The sequence below is a fragment of the Cavia porcellus genome, unplaced genomic scaffold, assembly GCF_034190915.1.
Source record: "Cavia porcellus strain 051 isolate PalLab524CR breed Dunkin Hartley unplaced genomic scaffold, mCavPor4.1 scaffold_19, whole genome shotgun sequence".
Taxonomy (NCBI): Eukaryota; Metazoa; Chordata; class Mammalia; order Rodentia; family Caviidae; genus Cavia; species Cavia porcellus.
The window spans coordinates 46,919,816-46,940,734 of NW_026947502.1; the positions used below are offsets into that span (position 1 = coordinate 46,919,816).

General features: G+C 40.7%; 1 protein-coding gene across 5 annotated transcripts in view; it reads left to right on the plus strand.

Moving 5' to 3' along the window:
• Fam135b (family with sequence similarity 135 member B) overlaps positions 1–20,919 on the plus strand; it is a 294,122-nt gene that overhangs the window by 88,609 nt on the left and 184,594 nt on the right. For all 5 annotated transcript variants that reach the window (XM_063231033.1, XM_063231029.1, XM_063231030.1 and 2 more), the window contains exon 2: positions 830–925. In XM_063231033.1, the coding sequence (XP_063087103.1) occupies positions 849–925 (77 nt within the window). In that variant the 5' untranslated portion in view covers positions 830–848. The remainder of the gene's footprint in view (positions 1–829; positions 926–20,919) is intronic.

Consider the following 20,919-nt stretch of genomic DNA (forward strand, 5'->3'; position numbering starts at 1 on the left):
AGACTGGTTTTTCTATCAGTCTCCTTGAGTCTTCTTCTTGGTTCGTTTGTCATCCTAAACTTGGATTATCTTAATTTCATTGTTCTTCCATCATTTCAGTGCAGCCCTTTTGGACTGGTGCTCAGGTCTCTTGGCTTGAAAAGTTGTCAGCCTGTTATTTTGCATTCAGCATCTGCCTGGAAGATGATCTTGACTGACTTCCCATGGTTTACCCATGGTTGGTAGCACATACTCTTTTCTGAGACAATCTGGTCACTTGCATGAAGAATATCAGTAATGGAAACCCTGTCAATTGGTGCTACCATTTATTGGGTATTTACTACCTGTCAGGACTGTGCAGAGCATTCGATGTGATATGTTTATTTAACCTTCCCATCACTTATCAAATTCCTATATTACTAACAATGCTTGTGTCACTAAAACTGTGGGATAGAGAGAAGGTAAATGACTTTCCCAGGTCACACAGATAGAAAGCAGGAAAGTAGGCCTATTGGCTCATGAAAGATGAACTCATAGCTGGGATGATGTGGCCTATGTAGAACTCAGGAGAGGACAGTGGACCAGTGGAGTTAGGATACCTGGACCTGAGTCCTGGCCTTGTCTGATAAGAGATGCATGAGACTAACCATGTCTCCTCATTTGTCTGTGTCTTTTCTCTTAAGAGAGACCCCTGAATGGTGACATTGAATGGACATAGGCTGCTCCTTTTGGGCAAATGATCTGGTATCCTTGCCTGTCCATGCACTGTTTGGGTCTTGCTGGAGAAAGCAAGCTCCTATCTCTGTGGTTGCCTGATATGATCTCAGCTATTAATGTCTTTCTTTTTCAGGTAATGAACCAAAAGGATCATGTGTGAAGTACAAGGAACGGTTGAATTTTCGGTAGAGCTGCATAAATTTTATAATGTGGATCTTTTTCAGAGAGGGTGAGTATGCTTCACAGTTTGTATTGTGTACTCTTGTTTTATTTTATTTTATGGCAGAGGGTAGAGGGCAATTAGATATTGAGTAATACATGAAGAAAGGATTATTATTGTTTTTCATTCCTACTGGGAAATTCAAACTTTTAGTGCATCTGAAAACAAAAGTATATATTGACCAATAATAGAAAATGTTAATGTATCTCCTTTCTCCTATATTACTTTCTCTCTTGTAAATTGCTTTTTCCTGAAGTGTACCAGGCCTAAAGAAAAGCGAACTGGTAGGAAGCAAAGCTTGTCGGTGGAGCTCCAATAACAAGATGTTAATATGCTGAATATTTAGGGGGAGCACTGCCCCAAATTCAGATAGAGTCAAATTTTAGCCTAGGTCTTTCAGAACTGAGCATGTTTGTATTTATAACAATCTTTTTAAAAAACATAATAAAATATTACTGCTTTCATTATTTTGAGGATGTAGTCTACAAAACATGCGTGAGCTTCATGATTCTTCATTATAGATGAACCTCTCAGCTTCACTGTAAATAATAAGATGTGGAATGGTTTTGCAGAACAACTAACTGCAGAGCAGAATTGCACACATTCATGGTGGCTGCAACTTCCCTTCTATTACTGAGAAGGAAACAAAAGTTTACAGAATCCGAATTTGTTGTGTACTCAATGAGTATCCAAAGCACCGGTGTCTGGCAGTTTGTTATTGCTGTGGAACAAACTACCTTAAAGCTTAGTGCCTTGTGATCTGATTGCCACTTTCCACATAGGTTTCTGTCTGAGATCCAGCAGTTTGGGCTGCTCTGCATGGTTCTGTTGAACTGGACCAGGTCTGCCTGATCTATGCCAGGCTTGTTCACAGGTCTGGGGTCCTGGGCTTTGGTTCTCCTGATCTCTCCCTGTGGTTACCACGCTCCAGAAGGCCAGTTTGGGCTTGTGGACCTGGTAGCTGGGTTTTAAAAAACAGTGGCAGCATATACAAGTACTTAAAAAAAACTTTTAAAAAGCTTTTTTTATGTTTATAACTGAAGTATATATTTTAATGTATGCATGCAACACTAACGGTTAGGTCAGGGCAACTAGTGTATCTATTGCCTTGAGACTATACTGTTGCTTTTTATTGGGAACATCTAAATCCTCTTTCCTAGCTACGCTGACAAATTTGATTGATTGTTTTCATCCACAGTCACTCTGAATTATTACTGTTAGCCTAATATTAGCAGTTACTCTTTCTGTCCACTTGTACTCATTAATTGCCTCTCCATTCACACCTCTTGTCATCCTTCCTTGCCTCTGGTAACCACTGTTCTATTTTCTATTTCTCTGAGACCAGTATTTCAATTTCTACATGTAAGTCAGAGCATGCAATGTCTTTCTGGGCCTGAATGATTTCACCTATGGAAATGTATTCAAGGCTCATCCACGCTCAGCAAATGAGCAAATATCTTTCTATTCTGTGGCTGTCCACGCTCAGCAAATGAGCAAATGTGTTTCTATTCTGTGGCTGAATAGTATCCCACCATGCGTGTGTGTGTGTGTGTGTGTGTGTGTGTGGCTTTTCTGATGTTACCAGGACAAAATATCTGACCAGTACAACTCAGAGGAGTAAAGCCTTATGTAGATTCATGCTTCAGAGTTTTCAATCCATGGTTGGGTGGCTCTAAGCCAGAAGCATCGTGGTAGAAAGTGTGGCAGAGGAAGTCTGTTTGACTTCATGCCACCTGTGAAATAGACAAAAGGAGGAGAGCCGGAGAAGAGCTGGACATGGTGATAAGTCCTTGTGATTCCAGCAGCCTGGAAGCCTGAGGCAAGAAGATTTCAAGTTCAAGCCTAACCTGGGAAACTTACTAACTTAGTGAGACCTTGTCTCAAAATAATAATAAAAGTAAAAATAGAAAAGGCTAGGAATATAGCTCAGTTATGAATCTCTGGGTTCAATTCCCAATAATAAAAAATTAAAAAAGTAGCCAGAGAAGAAGGAGAAATGCACCAGATGTGTTCCCCAAGGCAAGGCCCCAGGAACCACCCAAAGACACTCAAAATTGTACCTTAATACCTTCTAGGCATCTTTCAAATTTGCCAGGTTAAAAACTAGGACTGAGTGTCACAATGTGACATTTTGTTTATCCATGCATCAGTCAGTGGACGCACAAATGTATTCCATGCTAGCCAGTGTGAGCAGAGCTGCAGCAAACATGGGAGAGAAGCAATCTCTCTGATGCAGTGAATTTCTTTACTTTGAACATTAGGATAATCATAGTGATATTACGATAATAGTAGTGGAATTGTTGGCTTTCATGGTAGTTCGATTTCTACTTTCTGAAGGAATCTTTCTACTCTTTTCCACAATTATTGTGCTAATTTTCAATGCCACTAAAATTTTATGAGTATTTCCCTTTATAAGAGCCATAGCTCATTATGGTTTTACTGGTATTTTCCTGATTATTAATGATGAACATTTTTCCATAAATTCTTTGGCCATTTATTTGCATATCTTCTTTACAGAAATATCACTTTAACTTATTTATTTATTTAACTTATTATTGATGCCGGTCTTGGAATTTGTGTATAGTTGTCTTTAATGCATATGTTACCTAAAATGAGGCAAATTCAGGCTTGAAAATAGATCCCATCACTTGATGAAAAAGATGAATGCACACACACACACACACACACACACTTCTATAACCTACTGTCAGACTGGACTCTAGCTTCAAATGGATAAGCTATGGAATTAATATCCGTTAAGGTAACAGGGTCTGACCAGACAGTGTCAGGGATGGGAAGTGATTCTGGACATGTAGACATAGGGTTCTGGAGAGTATTGAGCACTGGGCTTAATGTATCAAAGCTTCATGAATCTTCTGGAAGCTCTCTTCCCATGGTTCATCCCCGATTTGGTCAGAAGTTTCAGGGCATAGTAATAGGGTCCCTGGGTTGTGAGTCTGGGTGCCTGGGTTCAGGCCATGCTTCTTCTCCTAAGGGGGGTGAAAGGTAATCCAGCGCATCACTCTGCTTTCAGCTTCCCTAGTTTTGTGTACGGGAAGCAGTTTGGTGGGTCATGTGTCATCCTGCATTAGACACTTTTCTCTTTGCGCCCTCGTGGATTTTTATAACCAGTGGCAGTAGTTAACCGTATAGTCTGCATTTGCCAGAGAGGTGACTTGGGATCAGCGAGAACAAATCACAGCCCATTCTAGCCAAGTGAAGCTGGGAACTAAAAGTAAGGCTTTTTCTTGAAAAAAAATTTTTTTTTACACAACATCCAGACTGGTATTTAACTCACCACAATCCTCCCTTAACCTCTCTCAGTCTCCCTCATAGACATGCACAATCATATCTGGCTCAAAATCTTGAATAATCTTCTATTACTCAAAGCTGGCCTCCAAGGTGGGCTGAGTCCTCCTGACCTTGCAAAAGATCATCATAAGAATGTGGGAAGAAAATTTTAAAATGTCTACTTAAAATTCTTTTATCTAAAAAGAAAAAAAAATGCATCAAATTCACTCATAATTAGAACCCAGAGTGCTCTGAAGACCCTGTCTGTTCACATGGCAAACAGCCATGAGTCCTGTCTCAGTAATAGGTATCAAGAGAAAAGAGAGGTCCCTACCATGCACAGACTGCTATCACCCTCATGTTGCCAAATGCTGATATCTATACCTGGCTGGTTATACACATCTGCACATTTGTCTGTAATTTTAAGCATACAAACCTCCTCAGAATTCTAAGGGAATCATGAATTGATGTGCTATTAATCATGGATGGATGACAAATATCAGGAATGCTAAGAAGGACACGAACTGAACTTTTGCAAAAGTCTCTAGGTACACATGCTGAGATTAAAAATGGCAGCTGATCAGATCCAACAATGAGTGGGCTGAGAGATTTGGATTTATTTGAAAAACTATTTGATATGCAAATTTATAAGCATTGTTCATCACGCATCATACTAACCATGTACTGGGCTTTCAGATGTAGACAGCCTTGTGGGAAATAATCACCATTAGCAAACTACTTCAAAATGAGACACCTAAAACATTAACAGACCTTTGAGAAGTTGTGAAAGAATTTCAATAAGATATTGAAAAAAGTGAGTGTGGAAATCATAACTTTTCCAGCAAGGCTGTACCACACTTCTCTAGAGTCCTGCTAGATCTTTTGGGTGTACCCTCAATTTGATATGCTGATCACTACTAATGTTAATGGTGAATTAGAATAAACTTGATCCAAAACTTACAATCTTTATAATATATATTTTAGTAAGAAGAAAAGGCAAAATATTCCATTAGTGCATGAAATATCTATTTATAAATAATAGATTATTACATTCTTATTTTGTTTCCTAAAGTGCCATTTTTATATTTCCAGTGCATGTTGTATATTATACAGTCATACATACACATGATTTATAAATGGATATACATATACTGGGGTTGCATGGCCACAGATGTATGTACAAATAAGCATGCAGATAATTAATAGTTGGAGACCACACTTCCAGCAAATCAGAAAAAGTATCACCAGCTTCTAACCCTTAGTGTCAATCTTTCACAGCTCCTGAGAGTATGCTTGGCTTAGGCATGTACTTCAGATGAGCAGAAGATGTCTATGCAGGTGAACTTCATGTGAGCTACATCTACGGTCAGATTCAAGAGTGCTTTTTGGGAAAAGAATTAGACTTCTGAAAGGAATGGAGTTTGTTCTGGGATCTATAAATTCAGATCAGCAATGATATATTGAAGCTAAAAATCGCTAGGCCTCTGGATCCTGCCTGCAGGGAGATAAGGGCAGGCTGGATATGATGTCAGCCAGGATTCTGGATCTTCCAGGGAGCTTCTTAACAGACATGATCCCTGATGCTCATGAGAGTGAGATTCTTCTGTGATGAGTCCCACATGAACCATGCTTAGAACAAAGCATAACTACTTTACTCAGCAAGGGTTCTACGGAGAAAGAGTGGTTACAATCCAAGCACAGTGGGTAGTGTGGGACCCTGCAACAGTGTGTGAAAGAAGTGAATGAACTCCTATTATCAGTTAAGAAACAAAGTGTAGGGCTAGGGGAAGTTGGCTCATTTTTAGCGTGCTAGGATGTATGGTTATATGTGTGCTCTATTATGTACGGTTGTTGGGATGGTGTTTTAGCTTTCCATTACTATAGCAAATACCTGAGGCAATTATTAAAATATTTACCAATAGTGTGTGCTGTCACTGTTTGATTGTCCATTTTTTATGCTTTGATTTTGTGACTTGAACAACCACTTCTAAGATAAAAATATGTAATTTATCAACTAGTGAGTTGTTATTTTTTTGTGACTAGTCATTTCTTTCTGATTTTTTAAAATTCTGTATTATTTCTACCCTTTTCTCTATTTTGATTTTTTCTCTAAATAAAAAAAAATATTTTGGCTCATAGATTTAGAAGTTTCTGCCCATAATTTATTAGCTCCATCATTTTGAGCCTGTGGTTGATAGCACATTATAGCAGAAGCACAAAACAACTCCTCTCATTTTTGGGAAGTGAGAAACAGAAAGAGAAAAATGGAGTTTCATAGCCCCCCTCATCCTGCCTAAGAACATGTGCCCAGTGATAACAGAATAATCCCTCCCACTAACCCCTTCTTAAGCTTTCTATGCTTCCTAAAAGTGCAAATCTGCACATAAGCCTTTAATGCATGGGCCTTTAGGGATATTCAAGGTACTTATCATAGCATTCCACCTTGGGAACCAAAGATCTGGGTCCATTGTGAAATGCACTTGTTCTATCCTTGGGGTCCCAAAGTCTTAACTATTCCATCATTTCTCAAAAGTCTTAAGTCCTAAGTCTCTTCTGAAATTCAAGGCAAATATAACTAATGAGGTCATATAAAATTAACCAACAAGAAATTTTTATGTTTTCACATATAATTATGGCACAGGCACAAGGTAAGCATTCCAATTCCCAAAAGTTGGAATAGAAAAATAGTAAGAGGGGATTGAAACAAAGCAAGCAAGGGCCCTCCCAGAGCAAAGGTTGATCTGACTGCTACAACTCTAAGCTGTGGCAGATGCCGTGGTCCAAAGGCTTGGGAAGCTCTGCCCCAACACCCTGGCTAGTTGCACTCCATGTGGCCACTCTCAGGCAGGCTTGAATGTTGCCCACAGCTTATCATGGCCAGTGTATCATATTCCTGGCACCTCTGCCTTCTGAAAGTCTCCACTGCAGGCTGGGTTTCATACCCATAGCACCATGGATTGCCTTATGAAAAGGCTGTGAGATTCTGATCCAATGGTGCACTTCCTGGTCTCCCAGGCTTTTCTTTGAGGTCTTGGAGAAATCCACTAGGACACCATGACCCCTGTGTTCTGCATACGTGTAAAACCAGCACTGTGTGGATATTTCCAAGCGCAAGTTGTTTTTGGCCCTCTTAGATTACGGCTGCGGCAGCCACTGTTTCTTGCTGGGTTAGTAGGTTCCAGAAGAGCAAGGTGTACCAGAGTTTTCATCTCAAAATGCTCTGCCTTGAAAAGTCTTTTAAAACAGTCTTGAATCTGTGCCAGTGGTAACCTTGTAGAAGCATAAGTTTCTCTAAAGGCATCTTTCGAATTTCCCAGTGCAAAGCATCCTCCTTTTCCAAATCATTATGTACATTTTTTTTTCTGCCAAAGGTGCCAGTTTTTAAAATCTCTTCACTTGTTTCTTTTTGCTCCCAATTTTGATTATAAACCCAGCTAAATGCAGTCAGTAATACGCTCCTGGTGTCAGAGTGCTTTGGTATATTCAAATTTCCTCTACCAGATAAACCAGAATATCATTGTTAAATGCATCTCTCACAAAGTCTCAGGACATGGGCAAAATGTAGCTATGGGAACAGGGGAATGAAACTCCCAACCCACTATATGTCCAGTATGAGTTTGTGTCTCTAAAATCAAAGAATGAATTTTAGTAACAATGGAGGTTAAGAGTGCAATATATTTATTGAGAGAAAGAAACCTTCTGTCTGAGAGACAGAAGGGGTCCCGAGTGGGTTGCAGGGACTCTGTCTTTTTTACCTTTATAGAGTAAAACCATGAAGCTAGATGTGTCAAAGATGGGGAAAAATGGGGATTCACAAGGTGGACATATGGTGGGACAGAACTGTAGTTAACCAGTAAGATTAATTGCTTAGGTAAAATTGATTAAATTAGGAACAAATGGGGGAGTGAATAACATAGTAAGCAGGCATGCTTGAAAGTAGCGACTTCCTGTAGGGGTTGGGATGCTGACTCCTGACTTCCTCATGGTTATAGGGAACTATTTGGACTGTCTGTCTTTAGGATGCGGTTGTATTTGCTTTGTCTTTTGTCTTGAGATCTGGCTCACAGCAAGAAGTGATTGTGTTTTCCAAGGCTGCAAAGTATCAGAACTTCTGGTCTGGCTCCTTGAGAGCCCGGCCCTGTCTGACTGCCTATAATATTTCTAACTAGCTCAACTGCCTGCAACATATGCATTTACATTGGGTATAACAATGGTAGTCTTTAACTAATTGTCATTCATCAGCTTTGGCTTTGTTGTGTGCATTCCTGTCCCCATTCTGGTCTTCTGAGGCCCTACCAGGTTTGCTCCTGAAACTCCTCTTGTAGGATCTTAGGTTTCCTCTAATTGAGTCTTCCAGGCTTTTCTAATTTCTCCTTACAAAACAATTCTAACAGCTTTTTGTGTCATCAAGTATATAATAATTGCCAATAATCTACTTGGTACTAATTTTCTATCACTATAGAAAAAACTACCTTGATAATCAACTTATAAAGAGTAAAAAATATTTTGGTTCAGAGTTTTGAATTTGTAGTGTCTGGATCATTTGGCCCAGTGGCTTTGTGTTCTTGTGAGGTAGCATAACATGCCTGTGATAAAGAAAAAAAAAAAAAAAAACTCATATCATCGAGACATAAAACAAAACAAAACAATAAATAAATAAATAAATAAATAAGGAAAAGACTACAGTGACTTAAGACATTCTAGGCACTATCTTAAGTTTCTACTACTTCCCAATTATGTCAGTGTATTCAGGTATATTCCAGATCCAAACTGTAGTAGGTGATCTGAATGGATCAGGACTGGGAGTTTTAAGAGAGGAAGAGTCCTGTCCTCCAAATGAGTCCGAGGTGCCATTCAAGCTGTATTTCATTTCTCCTGTTTTTGAACACCAACTTTGATGTTCTGGCTCATTGTTGTCTACTCTGGCTAAAACAGAACCCAGTGAGGAGTTTTTGTGAGTTACTGAGTTTCAAGGCTGTGGATATTCAACTCAAACAATTGGCTGAGAATTTTCTCTGATCAGAGAGCTGTACATTTTTATCTGTGTGTGGTTTTTCTGGTTCCAGAATGCCCACTGACTTTGAGGTTGTTTGCTTAGAGCAAACAGTCAACTTGGTTTTATCCAAAGCCAATTTACTAAAGCAAATTCTCAGAGGGAAAGCATGTCCTCAGAGGAGTCCACAAATATCCTGAGGTGTCAGCCCCATGTTCTACAGTAAGATGCATAATGACAAAAAACAGGGTCAAAGAAGTATAGAGGAGCTTGGCTTTGGGTATTAGACTTGAATTTGAAGCCACGCTCTGAACTTAAAGGACATGAAAATATCCCTTGAAAAAGCAGAAACTGATATTTATAGACTGTAAAATGGTGACAGAAAATCCTTTGCCATTGGGGTAGTCAGAACATTGCGTTATTAAAGCTGGTACAGTACCTTGTATCTCTACGTGCAGTGTAAATTTTTACCATTATTGGGGCATTTTGGCTTCCAATCTATCCTCTATAATGAGTTCAAGGCCACTCTGAACTACATAGTGAGACTCTCCCTGTCTCAGAAAAACCAATGATGATGATGGTGATGATGATGATGGTGATGTAGCTATTACTCAAAAGGCCAGGTGTGGTCACAATGATTTCCTGTTAAAACCTTCTGTTCCTTTGTTCTCAGTCTCTCATCTATTTCTCAAAACTTAAATGATTTGACCATTTTTATTTTAAAAAAAGAACAAAACCAAATAAAAAGGATAGAAATGATACAGAATTTCAAAAAATGGAGGAAATTAGCAGTACTACTACTGTTATAACAGTATAACTACTGTTAATATATTGCATGTTGTTATCTTAGAAATAGTTGTTCAGATTGCAAGACCTTAACTTCCTCATCTTACTGTTAGTGATTTAGGCTGTCCTTGGTCTTCCTCTTCCTAGGGCATGCATAAAAAATTTCACCCTATGCAGGATCCAATTACTGTATATTTTCTTCCAATCCATTTCTGTTGATTGAGATTTATATTCTGTATTTTCCCGAGGTTTTCTACATTTTTTCATGTTCCTCAGGCGTATCTCTTTAATAAGACATTTTACTCAGTCACCTGCTTACCGTCCATTGCTGTAGGCACTAGGGAGCATTTGCTATGGCATTATTCTTGGAAATGTCAAGACAAAAAATAGCATCCTCACCCTCAAGATGTTTGCTAGGGAGACAAAAGTGTATGTGGAAAATGACCACGATGTGTGACAAGTTCTGTCCCTAGGACATAGATAGTGTGTGTCATGGGACACAGAAGTGTGAGTCAAACCTGAAAGAAGAGTCAGAGAAAGTGTCAGTCTTACTTTTTACTCGTTGCTGAGACAAAATACCTGAAGCCCAAAGTTGGGAAAGGAAAGGTTTATTTCTTACAGTTTTTGTAGGTTTCAGTCCATACTCAGTTGGCTCCAAGGTAGGGTGGCATGGCAGAGCTGCAGCTCATGATGGCTGCAAACAGCAAGGCAGAAACCAGCAGAAAGAGTGAGACACACCTTCTTCCTGCTATTACATCACATCCTGGCTCCACCCCTATGTGGGTGTAGCACCGACACCAACAATCCAAGCACTATACAATGAACCAATCACAAGTGCATAATGCAAATGCATGAGGCCTGCAGGCACCAACATAAACCATGACAGTGTCCTGCAGCAAAAAAAACAATGGGACTTTACTAAAGGGACGGTCAGCCATGCAGAGGACCTGGAAAAGCATGTCAGGAAGCAGAGCCTGCCTGGAAGACTAACAATAGTAGTTTATAACTGGAGTGAAGATTGGCAATGAAAAGAGAGAATGGAAGTAGAAGGAATTACTCATCTGCTTATGATGACAATGTGTTTTTATTAGACTTAGGGTAATACGGATACTAGTCTCAACTATCAACTTTTTTAGATTGCAGAACAGATAGCAAAGGGACTTTTGGAGGTGTTGTATCTAACCTGTCTTCTCTTTGGTAAATGTAAGTTATTTAAGGTGAAGATTTGATCTGATTGACTTTATGTTGCTAGTGTTCACCCTAAGACTTGGTGCATAGTGGAAGAGAAATAAGAGATTGTTTGACTGGCTTGAACTTCATATTGTGGCTTGCATAACTTTTTCACTTATAGATGGGAATGGGGCAACATACATCTTCTTTAAATGATATTGATAGAGAGATGATAGTTCCTATTTCTAATACAGTATTTTGTTTAAATCAGTGATGTTCAGAGTAAGGCCAGTGGACATGCAGGGTCATCCTGCAGATGGTTTGAAATGAAAATTTTTAGCCCCTGTCTCAGACCTATTGAATCTGAACCTCAGGAAATCATGGGGAATCTGTTCTCCAGATAATTCTGACAGAAATGTATAGGTGTGCTGCAGAGAGTGTTTCCACAAAATCTCAACATTGGTCCTATACTGCAATTGCCTGGAAAAATGAAAATTCTTCCCTTGTGACTAATTAAATAAAATATCTTCACATTGAGACTGAAGTATTGGCACATATTAAAGTTCCCTTCATTATTTCTAGCTTCCAAATGATAGAGTTAGAATTAAATGAAGGCTCTGCATGTCAAAGAGACTTGCTTTTCATAGTGAACAACTTCATGATAAAGCAGATGAGGTCTGATTTCTTCTTCATAGGTGACTCTGACATCCCCAGTGGTAGAGTTGGTCTCTTCTTTCGCATCTCCTTCTGCTCCAGAAGCTACCAGTTCTGTTATCTTTTCATCTTGGTGCTGGGAGCAACAAATCAGGAAAGAAGATCTTATTTTATAGAGAGTACAATTTTCTGATAAAAGGTTTTTAGATAAATGATTAACTCTAAGGATCATTATGTGCATGTTTGTAAATCATCAATATTTATTTGATAACTAATTTGTATCTATATGCAAGCATGTACCTTCATCTGTAATGTTAATTGAGATACAGCTGTCATTGACTATGAATTCAAATATGTTTTAAATCTTATTTTAGGAAGTCTCTAAACTTAATTATAGCCGTTTTCCTTCTGAGTGAATTTTCTCATTATTTGATGTTCAGATTCCTCACTGGTCTTCCCTTTACCCTAGTCTCATTTTGAAATTAAATACATAGAAATTCTAGTTGATTTTGCTGAAAAAGTCTCTTTCTATCTTCAGAATCTCACAAAAAGGACCTGTAACCAAGGATTATCAGATCTTCTGTAAAAGTTCAAATACATCTAGACATGTTACTTCTGAAATCCTCTTTGAAGAAACACATGTGACTTTTCTCTACTAAATTTAAATGGTGAAGTTACAGGTCAAGCGGTTCCTGAAAAAAAATGCCACCCTGTGTTTCTCCCCAATGTGTCCCGCCACTGCCTAATGCCCCGCGACAGCTAGCTCCCCTGTGAAATTAGCTAAGCAGCCCTGATGTTCCTTAATAGACTCAGAAATACAATTATCCTTGCCTGCCACAGATCAATTAATTGATTTGTCTGGTTCTGTCAGAAACAATCCTTTTGTTCCCCTTCTTTCATTAATAGATCTTGAGGTCCTTTTCATTTCTCCCCATGTTTGAAAATGAGTAGAAATTAAATATGTTTTGAGAGCCCCTTGAAACTCCGTTTTTGTAGCACAAAGAAGCAACTAAGGTAGAGCAGAGAAGAGAATGGTAGAGATAGGCCCAGAGGGGTTTTACTGGGGAGCAGAACAGGTGCAGAACCACCATCATGATGAAGGGTCACTGGAAATAGTTCGGACACGCCACACAAGTGCTAGCTTTACACTCTATTTCAGTCTTATGACTTTCCAGTTGTGCAAAGCAACTCATTCTCTTTATTTGTACTTAAACCAGCTTGAAGTAGGAGGCTTTATTTTGTTTTGGTTTTGATTTTGCTTGTAGTCACAACTCTCTGCAGCACAATGGCAAATTCAATAATCTCTAAGTCTTCCCTTCTCTAAAATTCCACAATTATTATTTTAATGAAAATTTGATCTCCTTCCTTAAAATGTTATTTTTATCATTGTTCCTGTGAATTATGAACAGACTTTGCTTACCCAACTGCTTATGTACAGACACACTGGGGATTATTTTGGTAGCAAATCCAATCCATATTAACAACTTCCCTGTCCCATTTTTAGTTCATGTGCCTTTTAATCTGTGATTTATGAGCTTGCTGCTCTGAGCTTTTTATCCTCTTAACCCCTGGCTGAGGACATGCTCAGTAGGTGTATGAGGGAAAGAACTGTCCAGGCATCTCATGGTGCCTTAAAGAGACATAAATGCCTCTAGTAGATTCAGGGCCACCCACAGGACCTAATCACCTGCTGGCAGAATCAAAGGCAGAGCAGGATTCCCTGGAGAGTATGCTCCTTTTTAGATTCTACTCTAAAAATGTGCACTGTGATTCTGGCACAGATCTCCTAGGGAGTAAAAGGCATATAGCCATGAAGGTCCAATAGCATGGAGATGTGACAGGCTTCAATCTTGCATATAGTTCTGTTCGTTCTATTACTAGTGGAGTGTTCATTGGAAAGTTACTAACCTTCTCTGATCTTATTTGCTTTGTTCGTTTTGAAGGCTGTTAGAGACTGATGTTAAGATACCTAGTAAAATTGAGACCCAGGTTGTGCCGTACTAGCCAATGTGGTTTGGCTATGAAGAAGCCAATATCTCCCATAGCTCCGGACCTATCATACTGTTTAAGCTCCTGTATGTGTGAAAAAGAAAGCTGAGCTTAGTAAAATTGAATTTCGTTTTCTATGGACAGACAGCTGGGTTGTGGGAGAATTCTCCTAGGGTCTTTAATTTCCTGCTTCCTAATCAAGGCTTTCTTTCTTTTCAAATCAAAGTATCCCAAAGTTTGTAGTGGAACTTGGACCCTAGAATACAGTACTTCTCTTTGGGCTTTTTCTGGAGCACTATTTCCCATCTCATTTTAAGACAGATGCACACCCGACTGTGTGTGTGTGTGTGTGTGTGTGTGTGTGTGTGTGTGTGTACATGTGCATGCTTATAGGTAAATCTTTGAGAACTACTGATACAAGTATTCCACAAATGGCATCACAGAGAGTGGCCATCTCCCCCATTCTGTCTCCTTCTTATTCATCAAAGGGATTGGTTTGTAAAACTGTGCAGAACTGGAATTGATGAAAGTCCTGGGATGGGAGTTTGCTGTGTTTCCTGCTCAGCAACTTTCTTGTGAATAATGAGTTGTGAATATTGACTTAAGTGAAGGGCGGGGTAGCTTGGTTACTACCATCTGCTTACATTCGGTGCTGTGTGTAGTAGGTTGCACACACTCTTCTGCATCTGTGAAACATGAAAATGCAGCAGTTTAAACTGAGGGCACAGGAGAAGCAGAGTACTTTACTCAGTGTCTGATATTTCAGATTGGAGTGAATATTGAGTTCAAGTTTTGACCTCAAGACTCTGAGCCACGTGATCAGAGACAAGCTATTTTACTTCTAGTGGAAAAGCAGAGGCAGTAAATGCTTTTATAAATAAACAACAAAAACAATGTGCACAGGAAATGTTCTAGATTTTCTTTAGGTATGGGTTTTATCCACCTCACTCCTTCCCATGGCTACTCAGCACTTAGTGGGAGGGAACACTGCAGTAGTGCGTGGTAAATCCACTGCCTGCACCTGGCTCACTCCAAAGCTCATATTTTCTTGTACATTCTTTGCATTTCTAACTCAGCTTTGCACCTCTTAAGCTGAAGCTAAACTGCACCTAAACTTCCCCCATGGAAGGATTGTTCATCTATGCACATATGTACTTGTTCATTCGTTCATTCATGTATCCCATCTTCCTTATGTCAAATTATAGGGAATACAAAAATTGGGGGGAAGGAGGAAAGGAAATAAAGAATCACATTGTGCCAGGCAGTTTATCTACATCATTTGATTTAATTAGCCTCAAGAAACACATTTTATCAGATAGCCCTCAACTAAGAGTAAAGCTATGCAGGCCACTGATGGGGTCCAGAGTTGTTTCCCAGGTCTGTCTCACTTTCAAGTTCATCCTCTTTCAGAAGGCATGCTGCTTTCCTCTTCAAACTCTGTACCATGGATTCCTATCTCCAAATACTTCTGAAATCTATTAGTCAAAAACTAAGAAAGCTTGGAATGCACCTGTGCATTTGCTTCAGCAATATTGCAGGTGTACTGTGGGTGTGCGAGTGCCCACCTGATCATCTTTGTCACTGCCTAGTGCTGGTATCTGGGTAGCACTCTGCATGGCCTGCTTCTCTGTGTTCTAGAGAAAAATCTGGGACACTGTTTTTCCTTCTTATGTCAAAGCCAGGAGCCTGGGGAAGTGTGCCAAGAAAACTGAGGTCTTTAAGGCCGGCAGATTTTATCCTGTCTCCTACCAGGGGTACAAGAAAAAACACAAAGTTGTCAGCACCTGTTTGCTATCTGAAATATCTCCTAAGAAAAAACAGAGTTGCTCTTGATTTCCCCAAGGACCAGAACAAAGACTCTGGGAATGATAGGAAGGCAGGATTATACTCAATATCAAAAAATGTGCTCTAATGAAATTGTCTTCAATGGACAGGCCTGCTGTGAACAATCATAGATATTCTCATTCTGGAAAAAAAAACAAAAAACAAAACAAACAAACAAAAAAAAAAAACCCCCCAAAACCCCAAAAACAAAACAACAACAACAACAACAAAAAAACATTTGGGATGGCCAAAATCTAGGAAATCTACCTATCTGTCCAAAGAAGCTGGTGAAGGATTAGGTCAGAGGCCTTCCAAATTGTTTTAAAAGCTGTACTTTCTTTTCTCATGTTGAATCTGACACATAAGATGTAGCTAGTGTGGCTGACATTTTCTTAAGTGAGAACCTCAGAGCTGTTGTTGGACCATGGAACATTGTTGTACATACTGTATCTGATCAGGTGGGGAACCTTCTGAGTAGATTCACACCAGTCTCTGATTTTTGCAGAAGTGGTCTTTCTGATTACATATCTACTCACCTTCCCCATTGGTCGGCAAGCAAAGTGAAACAGGGTGACTCAGGACCACTCATATGGTCACCTTAAAAAATGAAAATAAAAATCTCATGTGAATAATGATAATGTGAATCTATGTGAATAACAAAAACAGTCTGCTCGCTTTTGGTTTTGTATAGTCCTAATTCAGCATATTTGAATTTTTCTTCTTGCCTTTATTTTTCTCATGACTTGACTGCAGTCTGGGTTCCCAGGCATGATGTCCATGCAGAGGTTCTTCAAGACTTTGCAACCTCCATACTGTGGGTTCTGATGTTGAGGCAAAAGTCTCCAGGCTTCTACAAGCATCATCTTGAATCAACAGTGGGCTTAAGGATCCCTGACCCCATAGGAAGTAGTTCTCTGTGTTCTGAACTGCTGAGCTCTGTTGGTGCTCCTCTGTTTAGAAACTGTCTCAGCTGATGGTCTTACAGATTTGGATGTGATGATACTGACGGTGCTCCGAAAGGTTTCCCCCACCTCTGGGCAAACAACCTTGCAGAGAACACACAATTCCACCACAGACATGCCTTCATCCCTGAGCAACTCAATCTTTCTATGTTCATTTCATTGATGAAACTGTTACAAAAATCTGTTTAGTACCAGTTATGGCATTAGATATGAGTGGCCCAGAAGTGGTAAACACAAGACTTCTTTCTTGAACTACTAATGCTTCAGGATAGAAGCAGGCATATAATTTCAGTGTCATTGGAATGGACATGATGAACTCTGCTCCTGCCAGGTGCTGCGCTGAGGATGTTACCTCATATGATCTGCATAGAAACCAAGGGAAATTCTATCATGTCCACCTTTTAGATTTGGGAAACTAAGGTTGTAGAGGTTGTGCATGATGGTAAAGAAGCTCTTGAGGGGTAGAATCTAGCTTTCCCTTTAAGGATTCAGCAAAGACAGAGTCAGAGGTCGGAATCCCTTCCCTCCTGATATTCAAATGACAGGTGTGGTACCTCAATGATTTTGGATTGTTTGAGAGGTAGTAAAAAAATGTAGGTAGAGCTTCCTGGATTAGTATCAATGTCCTCACATCCCATATCCAGCCAGTTTGGATGAATGAACTAAGAGCCTTGCATTTTTAAGCCGAGAATTTCCATTGTGACTCTGGAGGTGACTTGCAAGCAGCCTCCCCCACACCCTGTCCATCTGGAATTTCCCAGCACATTCTTTTACCTCCAGCTTTTACCCCTGCCCCTTCTGCTGGGAGCACACTTTAGACCTGCCCGGTGCTTTCAACTTTGTCACTTCTCAGAGCCTACCCACTTATGTGTCAAGAAGTTGCCTGGCTGGTACCTGCCATGTTGCTTCCTGCAAACCAGCTCCCATCACTGCCTGTTTCCACAGCTTGTACCCTGGCTGCCTCAGAATGTGGCTCAGGGGAAGCCTGCTTATAAGTGACTGGTTTTACAGGCATCCTCCTCCATTTATTCAGCAATAAAACAGTACAGTATTTATCCGTGTCTACTGTGTGACCAGTTTACTGCTGAAGGCTCTATTCCTTATATGTGGCCCAGACAGAACCATCCCTAGTCTCACGGAACATGGGTCTAGTGAGAAAAGGATCATTAAACCAAAAGTCTCCTTTCTAGGTAGATTATTGTGTTTGAAATATGTGCCAGGATATAAAGTGCAGTTGACCATAGAAAGCCTGGCAGTGCACTGTTAATTTAGACTGCGGGCTCAGGGAAGGCTTCTGTGAGGAAGTGACATTGAAGGGGGCCTGAAGGTTAATTAAAGAGAGCCCAGTGTGGTGGAAGGAAAGAGGCTACAGAAGGGAGGGCAGGGACAGCTTATTTCAGAAAATGAAATAAGGCTGCTGTCACTTCTGGAAAGTTGAGCGGGTGCCAGGTTGTACATGGTCCCAATGGTCCATAGAGGATCCTTAATAGCATGGCGTGGGGCCACCTGCCATGGAGAATTATGCTTCCATGCAAGACTAAACTCAGAGTCATTCTCGACACTGTTTCTGCTCTCTTGACACTGACAATTTTCTTTTTAAAAATGGATTTGACTTACATTCATAGGACACAGAAAATCCAGCCACATTTCATCTCTACTGCACCCAATTCAGTCTCAGCTGCTACCCTCTCTCACCTCGATCCCTGGCACTGCTTTGACCTAGTCTTTCTGCTTCCTCCCTGCCCTAACCTTGTCCTGACAGCAGGCGAAAGTCCTTCTGAAACCTAAGTGAGCAGAATCACCTCTTCCCTCAAAGCCTTCCACAGAGACACTCAGTACAGAAGCTCAAGTCTTTGGGATGACACCATGACCCTGATGTGGTGGTCTACCCCCTCGCCTCCTTCACTCCTTCATTCTAGCTACTCAGGATACCCTTGTGTTCCTTATGCAAGGTCCTCTATCTTGTGTTCTCCTACTCTGTCTGCACAACACAGCACAGCTTCCCATAGATCTTGCGTTGCCTTCCCTGGCACATCGCCGCACTGTGGCTCTCCCAATCAGAATCCCCCTTCCACCCATCATTTCACTCGGCACTCAGCATACATGGAAGATAAATAATGCTTTATAGTTTAGATCCTTCTAACATATAAACTGCACAAGAGCGGGCGTTTGCATCTGTTCCTCTCTGCTCACTGAATTTAGGACGCTATCTACTACACAAGGAGAATTCAGTCACTGGATAACCAAATGAACAAATGAAAGAGAGGAGGAACAGGATTCGAGTGCCATTTTAAAAGATTACTCTGTCAGATGGGATCCCCTGTCATTTTCGAAAATTAACAACAAACTAATATTTTCCTTCACCCAGTCCCTCTCCTTTTATACCTTTCACTCAGAGAAAAAGAAGTCTTACTTCCACCTGAATCCAGTTGAGTAGGCATTAAATATTCTAACAATATCAAATAAATGGCTTATTGCACTCATAAGCTGTAGGCAGAGCCTATGGTCTGGGAGTCAGTGTGGAAATAAGTCACTCTGAGCTCTTCAGGAATTTGTGTTGTTGCAAAACCCAGAGTGACAAAGAGATTTGTATATCAATGAAAGAGAATGGAAATCACAAATGGAAGGGGTTCAAGGATCTGGGAGCAAATGATAAGCTAACCACAGATGGTAAGGATAGCATTTGGACTGGAGAAGATGTCCCATTCTCAGGGAGTACAGCAGGTAACAGGAAGAAGATAAGTAAGATGAAGTGGTCAAAGGGCACTAGTATCAAAGATCAGCCCAAGGCCAGAGAGGGTAGGGAAGCAATGTTTGGAAGGGACCATAGGGAGCAAGCATCTTCCCGGTCTCCCTCCTAATTCCAGTGTTCTGGAGCCTCAGATATAAGGATCCAAGCAGCAGCAGTTCTCGGGGACACCGGACTTTGTTCTGGGCCAGGAGTTGCAGTGGATACTTCAGGAGCTGGCTGCTTGTGAAATGGGAGTTCTAGGGGCCTCAGTGCACAAACAGCGAGGTGAATGAAGGGTAAGGGTCTCATCCACACGAGGGAAGACAGACATTCACAGGGCACAGAGGTTGTAGTAGACCCTGGGGAAGGCTGGGAGAATACAAGTGAGAGACCTCAGAGCTCATCTGTTCGTGGGGCCACCCTGGCAGTCATTGGCTACCTGTGCTCTGCTTAGTACGGATGAAGGATCCACCCTGAATCTTCAGATGCCCCTGTGTGGCTGTGAGCAGAGCACAGGTGGAATGGAGTTAGCGCAGAGCTATTAGAGCTGGAGTTCCCTCTGTGGTCCACTTGTGGTTGAAGCAGAGTTCTGTGACTGAGAAATCGAGATCAGATATGTCTTTATCTTGTGATTGACTGCCTGTGGCAGCTGTGTTGCATGTAGCAGCGGCTGTGAAAGCATAAGGAACAGATTTGTGCTTCATGATTCTTCCTGACTGCACAGCTCTGGAGGGGGAACCTGAAGTTCCTTGAGAGCCCTATGGTGATGGCTTCCATTTACTTTCCAGCCCTCAGTCCTAGAGTTTCTCCCTGGGGCCTCATCTGGATACAGCAAGCCTGTCAAGCTTCACATGAAACAGCTTTGGTTTCTTCAACTTTCCCTGATGAGACAAGGTTGTAAAGGAAAAAAAGCTTGTTTTAGAGATCAATGCACTTCTGCAATATAGTGTTATACCCCAGCATGTAGGTTTTTCTACACTCACTCTCAATCCAACGCCCACCTGTTCTTTCTGCAGATGGCCAGCTGTCTGCACTGACTTAGGATCAGTGTTCTCTGGCACTTCCTAGTCTTTATGATGCACTTTCCATTGCCTATTGTTCCAAAAGCATGTTGGTATTTCTACTAAAACATACTAACCTGACTCCAAGGAGGGAAGACCACGGAGGCAGTAAGGTGTGTGTGTGTGTGTGTGTGTGTGTATGGGGAAACACGCATTGGTGCTTTCTGAAAACATATGTCTAATATCTTAGACATGCTGCAATTGGTTTATTAAACCTGAAAAAATACTGCATATTCAGTTAGCTCATATGTGATTACTTATAGTTTTATAAATATATACAGCGTATTACATAGTTTCTTTGGTCTAAATATTCCCTTACCTCCACAGGATTCTTAAAACCAATAACTTCCATTTTTCTCAGTCTTTACTCCAGGGGAAGCCACCAAAGTCACAGTGTTTACATGCTGACAGAATGTGGTTTCTTTGATCACCACCTGAATTGCTGTGGGGGCTTAGTGCTGGGAGATCCCCAATGATTCCCCCTAGAGAGGCCTACAAGGGATGATGTGCCCTCATCACAAGTCTATGTTTGTGAGCTATGA